Raw genomic sequence first — 10,048 nt, 5'->3', positions numbered from 1 at the left:
ATCTGTTTTATCTTGCTAAATTTTAACTTTTATACGTTTTAATTATCATAAAGGATCATGTAAGAGTTGGCAAAAAGAAAAAAAATGGGAAAAAAAATCATCTTGTTCACCTCAGGATTCGAACCTCCGCCCCCGAGAACACAAGTCAAGTGCGTTATCCATTGAGCCACGATATTTCCCATTGAGAATACACGTAAGCAATTTTGAGAATTATAAGTCCAATTTCGCAAGCGAAATACGTGCATGATCCCGGTATCTGATCAAATAATGGAGGGCACACAGACACAAGCTTAGAATCTCAGCTACAACATACTAAAAGCTCAGGGAAAACTGACAAGAAACAATGGAGATATGGCTCACGAAATAGAGGAATGTCGAATCTAGTTTTGAGAAAAAGTCATGTCCCATAGAGATTACACGCAAAATACATGTGATATGAAAAAAGCAATTATAATCTGTTTTATCTTGCTAAATTTAAACTTTTATACCTTTTAATTATCATAAAGGATGATGTAAGAGGTGGCAAAAAGAAAAAAAAATGAAAAAAAAAATCATCTTGTTCACCCCAGGACTCGAACCTCCGCCCTCGAGAAAGCAAGTCAAATGCGTTATCCATTGAGCTACGATATTCCCCATAGACTTTACACGTAAGCAAATTTGAGAATTACAATTCCAATTTTGCAAGCGAAATACGGGCATGATCCCGGCATCTGATCAAAAAATGGAGGGCACACTTCCGAAAGCTAAGAATCTCAGCTACAACATACTAAAAGCTCAGGGAAACCCGACAAGAAAAAATGGAGATATGGCTCACGAAATAGAGGAATGTCGAATCTAGTTTTGAGAAAAAGTCATGTCCCATAGAGATTACACGCAAAATGAGGAAAAATGACATGCCTCTTTTCATCGCTGTTTTACGCAATGATGCGTTTCTCAAAACGAAAATTCATGTTTACTTAGCAGAAAGAGTACATTCTAAACTACAACATATTGAAATCTGGGCGAAAAACGATCTATATTTGAGAAGTTACAACCAAATTTGCATAAATTTTGCGCGCGCGTAACGCCTTAACGCAACGCATAAACACCGTTTTTTTTTACATCATTGCATTGATAATACAATTCTGAACAATTTGATACCTTGATCAACCTTCTACGACCATTAATGACGAAATTAACACCCGTTAAAGTTTGCAGCACGTGTGCGCGCGAGCTCTCACTACAGGCCATATATGGGCAAAAACATGCCTATTGAAAATTCCGCAAATTCACTGTAGCTCTTTAAATAGTCCATTGACCCCAATTTTTTTTTCATATATCGATAGAGTATGAGTTGTAAATTTGATTTCATGTCATCAATATCCCTAAATTATATCATGACGTCATCAAAATGGCGCCTAAACTAAAAATTTCATTTTTTCAAAAATGACGTCATCAAATTTATGCAAATTTGGTTGTAACTTCTCGAATATAGATCGTTTTTCGCCCAGATTTTGATATGTTTTAGTTTAGAATGTACTCTTTCTGTTTAGTGCTCATGAATATTCGTTTTGAGAAACGCATCATTGCGTAAAACAGCGATGAAAAGAGGCATGTCATTTTTCCTCATTTTGCGTGTAATCTCTATGGGACATGACTTTTTCTCAAAACTAGATTCGACATTCCTCTATTTCGTGAGCCATATCTCCATTGTTTCTTGTCAGTTTTCCCTGAGCTTTTAGTATGTTGTAGCCGAGATTCTAAGCTTTCGAAAATGTGCTCTTCATTTTTGATCAGATGCCGGGATCATGCTCGTATTTCGCTTGCAAAATTGGAATTCTCAAAATTGCTTACGTGTATTCTCTATGGGGAATATCGTGGCTCAATGGATAACGCATTTGAATCGCTTTCACAGGGGCGCAGGTTCGAGTCCTGGGGTAAACAAGATATTTTTGTCTTTTTACCACCTCGTACATGATCCTTCGTGATAATTTAATGGTATAAAATTTAAAATTTTGCAAGATAAAACAGATTATTATTACTTGTTTTCATATCACATGTATTGTCATACATGAAAGAGACCCTTTTAACAGTGCTTTATCATCTCCCGTCTTTCACAAGTATTCCATCCATAATGAATATTCCGTCGTCATCATGAAGATCATATTGATCTGCATGAATATATGTCTATCTGTCTATCTACCTACTCTGTATATGTATCTGTCTATCTATCTCTCTGTCTAATATAACATATTTATCTGTTTAGATATGTATATCTATCTATCGTTCTATATATCCATCAATCTATCTGCCTGTCTCTATCTATCTTTCCATATGTATGTCTGTCTGGCTATCTATCTATATCAATCTATTTGTCTCTATCTATCTATCTATCTATCTATTTATCTATCTATATGTCTGTCTGTCTATCTATGTTTTATTAATATAACCACCTATCATTTATCTCTCAATCGATCACTTGATCCATCCATCGCTCCATCCACCACTCCATCCATCTATATATATAATCATCTATCTTGTATGTATCTGATTGAAGATGTATGTTTGACGATTGTCATCATCACATCAATAATCACATTTAGCAATGGTCAAAACTTATTCTTAGGATGTCTACGATCAAGATTATCAATGATATCTATATGATTTATTTCATACATCAGCCGACACTGAATGACAAATCATGACAGATCACCAAATGGAAGATCCCAGTCTGCCCAGTTCACGACTTTGATGAAATACAAAATACCGCTAGAAGCGAATGCGAGCATGTCTTCTGAGAGGGAAACTAAGTAACACCAATCACTCCATGCACATCTAAAATTAGGTGCATTGAACCCAACTCTTTCCTTCAGGTTCAAACCAACGATATCATAGAGCCTGATCACCATGTTGTTATTCTTACGATCAACACTCGCTACATATACCCTGTCATGCTCATCCACGGCAGCGTACAGGTAGACACCCTCTGGAGCTTGTAGAGACTCACCAGCATTCCCATCCCTGTCATAGGCCGTCACCATGCTTGGATAGGTAATTTGCATACTCCTCATCGTGGCATTACATGAACTTGTGACGATCAAACCCGAACTGGTGACAGATGCCTGACTTGTATTGTGTTTTGTTAGAATATTGTGTTTGCAAGTGGATCCTGTGGAATTATATATGTAGAATTTTTTTCCAGCGTTAGTCATGATGATTTCACCTGACAAACCGCTGCTTAATTTACAACTGCCCATTCCGCTGACTGTTGATTTTTTCTCTCCACGACTGGAATAAATGTGTACCCCTACTCCATCCGATATGCAAAAAGACTGGTCTTGCTGGAACATAATACCCTCACACCACGTCTTTGGTGGCATTCGTGGGTGCAGATTCTGTCTACCAGTCGAATCAATGATATGTACACCACTAATATCTCCATCATAAGAGTGCTCGTATCCTATAGCCACACTGTTATAAGAGTACTTGGTCATTACCTTCATCTTTCCCGGTAGATCTACACTTCGATAGACTTCTAACTTGGGACCTGATCTGGAGGTGCCCGATCCGAGGCCAATGCGAGGATCCTCAGGTTTGAACCTATTTTGCTGAGGAGAAGGAAAACAAAATTTATAAAACTGATATAATTCTTTCATCAAATTCTGTGCGTATGATATCTGTATTGAAATAAATAAGTTGCCTCATGCAATGATTTTCCCATTTTTGTTAGACAAGATATGAATAAATGTAAGTTCATATAATAAAAAGTAATATGTGGGGTATATGATATCATCAGCATTGTTTGTGCATAGATATGCATTTCACTGTTTCATCAAAATATTGCAAAACTTTAATTTGTCATATCTTTGTTATTCTTTGTCCATAAAAATCATTTTAAGTGCTTATTTTGACTGATTTCATCTGTTCAAGACATTTTCAGCCTCGAGAACTCCAGTATTTATAATCCCTTAGACCCTATATTTTAAACCTTCATTTCCTAAGACCCCCATTTCGATTTTACGTGCACAACCCCGCCAAAGAATCGTTTAAATCCCCCCCCCCCCCCTGTGCAGAGTCCGGCCAAACTGTAAAAATATTGTTATTATCTAACGTGTTAGCGAGGTGAGAGAGCGATAAAATAGTGATTTCTTTGTTCATAGACAAAATCAATCAAATTGCAAATCCGCTTTGTGTTTAAAAGAAATCTTCGTTCTTATTTCAGTTTTGAGTTTTGATCTAACTTTTTAACCTTTTCAGGACCTTCATGTAAAATAGTGTTTTTATACTGATCATGTATTTTTCCCGAACGAATATGTTTCAATAAATAAATAAACATTTAATAAATGATTTCAATAAATTAAAATAAATTTTTCTTAAAATTACCAAGGGAATGTTTCATCAACACCAACCTACTCTAATGAGGTAAATGGGATTGAAGCCAATGAAAATTAGTTTATAAGTGAGCAATCAAGTGTCTTGTCTTTTGGTGATTATGATTGATTTTGTTTTTAATTCCATCAGGAAAAGTGAGCGAATAGAGAGCTATTGTAAATTTACTAGTCCTATTTTAAGCATGGGGTCACTCGGGGGGGGGGGGGGTACTCAGTATAAATGTATGATACGTATGTGATGCGGTTGAGACCCCCATTTTCAGCTAAACATTCCGTTCCAGAGCATCACCAATTCAGAAAGCCATAGAAATTACTATTTGTCCCCGTTCCGGAGACCGTCAAAATTGTGATTTGTCATTCCAATGCACACCCATTATGAACTACTCAGCCGATCGAACAGCGCAGAACCATTGCGTCGGGTCCCGGAAGCTCCCCGCGTCCCAAAATCGCGAGCTCAAACTTTTGGACATTTCAACAAGAAATGAACATTAAACACGATGTTTATTTAACCAAAGAATTAATGGGAGCATGAAAATTTATAATATTTCAAACAAAAATATGGACATTCTAAGCATTTTTATAACCAGAATAAGGGTGAGTTCCTACATAATAATTGAAGAGACCGCAAGCACGAGCAAACAAAGTGATTATCTAACCTGAAATGTATTATGTTGTACTTCAAAAAAGTATTTAATTTCGAAAGAGCGCACATTTCATTTTGAAAAAAAGGCATCTTTCCTTCTGAAAAAAGGCATATGGTCACTTACGGTGACTTTTTTAAAATCATACCCAGCAGAAGCTGTTAAAAATGACACCCCTTTCCTTAAAAATCCCCTTATCTTGAGGTTATTCACATGTGACCAGCAACACAGATAAGTCCCCAACATTCTTAATCCATTCGCTCGATCAGGCAGCAATAATTGCTCATAGAAAATAAAAATAAAAAAGATGTTTGATCCAAGTGCCAATTCTCGATGCAATGATTGATTGATTTTATTTGGCAATTAAGTCACCATAACATATATACAGTAGCATTAAAACAACAGGCTTGCACAGGATGACCCACGGACGGAAGCTCGAAAGCTTATTTCCAGTTGGGTCCTGAATTAAGATAATAAAATCGTAAAATTATACTATTTACATTAAAAATGAAGAAAAAAATTAGAGTTTACTATTACCAATAAATAAGATATATACAAGAATATAACGAAGAAGAAGAAAAGAAGTAGAAGGAAGAGGAGGAACAGAAGGAGAGTTGGGACGAGGAGCAGATGGAGACGGAAGAAACTCATAAGGAAGGAAAATAAATAAGGAGAAGAACAACAGCAAAAACGGTGACGACAATAACAACACGAAGAGGCGAATAGGAAGAGATAAAATAAATAGAAAGAATAGAAGAAAGGAACATGTCGAAGCTTCAATTAAACTATGTGAAATACATAATAATACCTGGTAGAGAAGAGAAAAGAACTAGGTCAGTATTCAGGCTAAATCTACAATATATCATTTACATCTTGCTTTTGACTCTCAAGTGAAAGATATTCTTTCACTTTCCTCTTAAAATGCAAAAAGTTTCCTATTTCCTTTATATCATTGGGAAGGGAATTCCAATGTTTTATAGCATTGTTACAAAAGGAGTTACCAATACTCCCTATCCTTTCTGGTAAGCAAAAGTTGAAATGGTTATTTATTGTATTGTAGATATGTATTTCGGTAACTAGATTAAAGTTTGATCCAATGTAATGATTCGATCTATTGTGATAGATTTTATGCACGTGGTGCAAAATAAGCTGTTTTGATCTTTTGTTGACTTAAAAAAAACCTGCTCCAGAGAGTTCGGTGTAGCCAACATGGGTTCTGGGACCAGAATTTTCAACTTCTTTTTATCGAGTTCGCTTATGCCACTAAACCAAGCAGGGTTAGCATAGTCAAATAAACTCTGAATAAGAGCATAACAGAGAATACGCCTTGCTTTTTGATCCATACAACTTTGATACTTGTACAAAAATTTCAAACGGGCATTCGCCTTTTTTACGATTGATTCTACTAAAGATGAAAATGAAAGGGAGCTAGTAAACTCAATGCCTAAATACTTTACAGATTCTTTCCTCTGAATTATCTTATTATTGTATGATACTTCAAATTCAAATGAAGTTTTATGATTACTTTTAGAACAAAACAGAATGCTTTCGGTTTTGCCTAAGTGTAACGATAATCTATTATCAGTCATCCAATTGACACATGTAGACAGCTGTTCGCTAAGTTTTTCCTCAACAAATTTTGGGTTGACATTTGAACAAAGTAGTGCGCTATCATCTGCATACAATAATAATTTACAGCCAGCTTTTATACAAATAGACATGTCATTGATATAAGCTGAAAATAGGATTTGGCCTAAAATACTTCTTTGTGGAACTCCACACGTTATAGGCATAATTTTGGAACGAATATCGCAAATAGCCACTACTTGATGTCGATTCGACAAGTAGGATTTGATCCATGCTACAGTAGCCTGGTTAAAACCCATTATTTGTATTTTTTAAATAAGATGTCGTGATTAACTGTATCAAATGCTTTTTGAAGATCTAGGAGTACCATCCCAACGAATTGTCCCTAGAAATATTTGTTCTCAGATAATCAGTCAAGTGAATAAGGCATGTCTCAGTCGAATAGTCATGTCGAAAACTGACTGATATTCGTAAATCATATCATTTTCTTTAAAATATTTTTCGATCTGAACACATATCACCTTTTCTAGAATTTTGGATACTATGCTTAAAACACTGATAATAATAATAATAACTAGCATTTAGTACGCTCTCCATAGTTAACTATATCACAGCGTTTACAAACGAGGTCTATAGGTCTATAGTTTTCAACAGCAGTTTTATCTTTCTTCTTATGAATAGGAGTTACTTTTGCAATTTTCATATCCTCTGGGAAAGTGCTAGTAAAGATAGATAGATAGATTTATCAAGAAATTTAATGGTTTGTACAAAACCTTTGCTCTTTCTTTTAGAAATTTAGCAGGCATCAAATCTAAACAAGTGCTTTTTGATACATTTAATTTACGCAACTCGTTAAAAATGAATTGATCACTAACAGGTAATAATTCAAATTTATCTTGGCTTATACTTTTTTTCATAAAATTCACGAATCTTTTCACTGTCTGCACTGAAAATGTCTTTGCAAGATGGAAGTTTATCTACCAACGTAGCTGCGACATTTGTAAAATAGGAATTAAATTCATTGGAAATAGTTATCTTATCATTACATAATTCTCCGTCAATTGAAACGACTAATTCTTGGTCATTTCCATTTTTCTTTTTCAATCCCAAACTTTTTAGATTCTGCCAAAGTCTTATGGAATCATTTTTATTTTATTCTATTTTATTTTGTAGGTATTCTGATTCGGCCTTTTTCACCTATCTTTGAACCATATTTCTTAATTTCTTGTATCTTTTGGAAAGCGTGTCATAATCCTGATCGCTTATATTTTTCTTCATTTTTTATACGCCACATTTCTTTCTCGAACATGTCGAATAAGATAAATAATATCTTTAGTCATCCATTTTTTTACATGATTTGACCACAACATACACATGTATAATCCTCTGTTAAAACTATTACTGCATAATATCCTGTTATCTTTTTTAATTACAACACCGTTTTTGTTACAAAAATAAATTAATTTCATTTTCGGAAAAACGAACCTCCGAATAACGAACCTTATTTCGCTTTTGGACTAACGAACATACGGATTAACGAAATATGATTTCGTTTTCTGATTAATGAACCTTCGAAAAAAAAACGAATCTTATTGCGTTTTTGGACTGACGAACCTTCGGAATTATGAATGTTTTCCGCCACTGGTTGCCAGTATAGTGTTACTTTATTATGATGAATAGTGCACGAGTAGAAACGTCCTAAAATCCTGACAAAATTATCTTCATTTTCTTTATGGATGCAGTAATTCTAGGATGAATTACCAATACTAACCTTTCCCTTCAGGCCTTTGGTTTCCTCAATGGATACAATCTCATGACCTTCGAACATGACAGACATCTCTTGGTGACTAGTTAGACACCTCTCACACAGGTACTTGTCACAGGTTTTGCAGAAGGACTCGGCATCCCCTTGCCGTCTGCAAGCAGTGCACTTTGGACGTGTTTCAATCTTGCAGCCATGGTCCTGGCGGTAGTTGTCTACGATTCTGTTGACCGTCACGTTAGCGGGGAAATCATCAACGCCTTTCGCAGGAGTAAACTTGGTGATTTTTCTACAGACAGGGCACACCATGTGACCAAGATGTCGGTATGACTGCAAATATTCCCTGAGGCATCTCCTGCAGAATGTATGCCCGCAGGTAGGCAGCATAATTGCATCGGTGAAGAGGCCAAGGCATACAGGACATTTCAAGTCATCCTGTGAGGAATCTGAAGATTTTGCTTCTGCAGCTGCCATGTCTTAACAGTATTTCACCTGTTTCCTTGATAACTAACAAGTTTGAAACCTATGAAAGATAATAAAAAGGGCTGTAAGTGCTAGTCTTAGTCACGATGTCAGTTCTCAGTATCATGCACGTAAAACCCCTATAGTGAACTTACACAACACAACCACTCCCAGTCAGTGTTAACGCAACATAATTTCCGGGTAAAATGCAAATTAATATACTGCTGATAGATATCTATACCAAATTAGGCCGCTGACGTACGTATCCAAATAGAAGAGTTTTTTTTTGCTCCGTGACACAGAACGAATTCAAGAACAGGTAAATATATTGAAAATGTCTGTCAAGAGACAATGAACAGCTGGGTGGCATTTGTCAAAAATTGGTGAACCGGGAGAGCAGCTCGTGATAATTTTCGAAGCTGACGAAAAATCCAAATATGTTGTTTGCCTAGAGTCCAGGACGAAACTGCTCTTTGATAAACTGATTTTCGACAAGGTCTTCTTGGTTGTTATTGTCATTAAGGGCATCTCACAATAACCATTTTATAAGTTCTTGAATTCGTCGTGCGTCATGGAGCAAAAATTCCCTAATAATGTGCGTTCAGCCGTGATCGAAAGGAATGCTACTCTTTTGAAGTCTATATTTGCATAAAATGATATAACAATAGTGCCAGAGCAAAGGAGTGCGGTAAACCTGGTAAATTGCCAATGTCATTGTCGTTTGCCGATCATTGAAGTGGGTTTTCCCCATATAGTTTTTCCCCAACCAACGTTATGAAGAAATCTTAACTTCATTTCTTGAATTATAATGTTCTACAGAAATTGTTTTTGTTTGGTGTTAGACGAGTGAGGGGAGGCGTAGAAGACCATGTAAGCCCCCGCCCCACAGTTAAGCGAGTATTATATGAAAATACTGATAATAGTCAGTAAAATAACAATGAGAATAATCAACGTAAAAATATTATTAATAATAATAATGAATTGTTATTATCATTATTATCTTTGCCAAACTTTGGTTCGTATTTTGTTCAGTGTCTCGCCTCAATTTTTAAAATAAAAAATGAGATTTATTTCTCATTCCTCATTGTCATAAGGATTATCCCAATCTTTGAAATTGTTAGGCATTAATAATATGAAAAGAAAATCGCTAAAAGATAGTTTGAAAGTTGTAAATGAATGGCCTGGATTCAGTTCAACGCCCAGACAGCAGATAAAACGATCGCGTA

The 10,048-nt window shown here is 35.6% G+C and overlaps 1 protein-coding gene across 1 annotated transcript; it reads right to left on the bottom strand.

Moving 5' to 3' along the window:
• Nucleotides 1–2,678: 2,678 nt before the first annotated feature.
• LOC121422019 lies at nt 2,679–9,031 on the bottom strand. The gene is made up of 2 exons (XM_041616820.1): nt 8,370–9,031; nt 2,679–3,587 (listed from the first exon to the last, which is right to left on the bottom strand). Exons 1-2 carry the CDS (start codon nt 8,832–8,834, stop codon nt 2,679–2,681), a joined length of 1,374 nt encoding a protein of 457 aa, XP_041472754.1. The 5' UTR covers nt 8,835–9,031.
• Nucleotides 9,032–10,048: the final 1,017 nt, after the last annotated feature.

Source organism: Lytechinus variegatus, chromosome 9 (genome assembly GCF_018143015.1).
Source record: "Lytechinus variegatus isolate NC3 chromosome 9, Lvar_3.0, whole genome shotgun sequence".
NCBI classification, from domain to species: domain Eukaryota; kingdom Metazoa; phylum Echinodermata; class Echinoidea; order Temnopleuroida; family Toxopneustidae; genus Lytechinus; species Lytechinus variegatus.
The sequence above is the reverse complement of the archived record's forward strand: the minus strand, read 5'-3'. Positions and strand labels throughout refer to the sequence as shown.

Excerpts from the sequence above, each read along its gene's own strand:
- LOC121422019 (XM_041616820.1), bottom strand. The coding sequence starts at position 8,834 with ATGGCAGCTGCAGAAGCAAAATCTTCAGATTCCTCACAGGATGACTTG. Across the intron at positions 3,588-8,369 it reads CCAAAGGCCTGAAGGGAAAG|CAAAATAGGTTCAAACCTGA; the intron begins GTTAGTATTGGT and ends CCTTCTCCTCAG.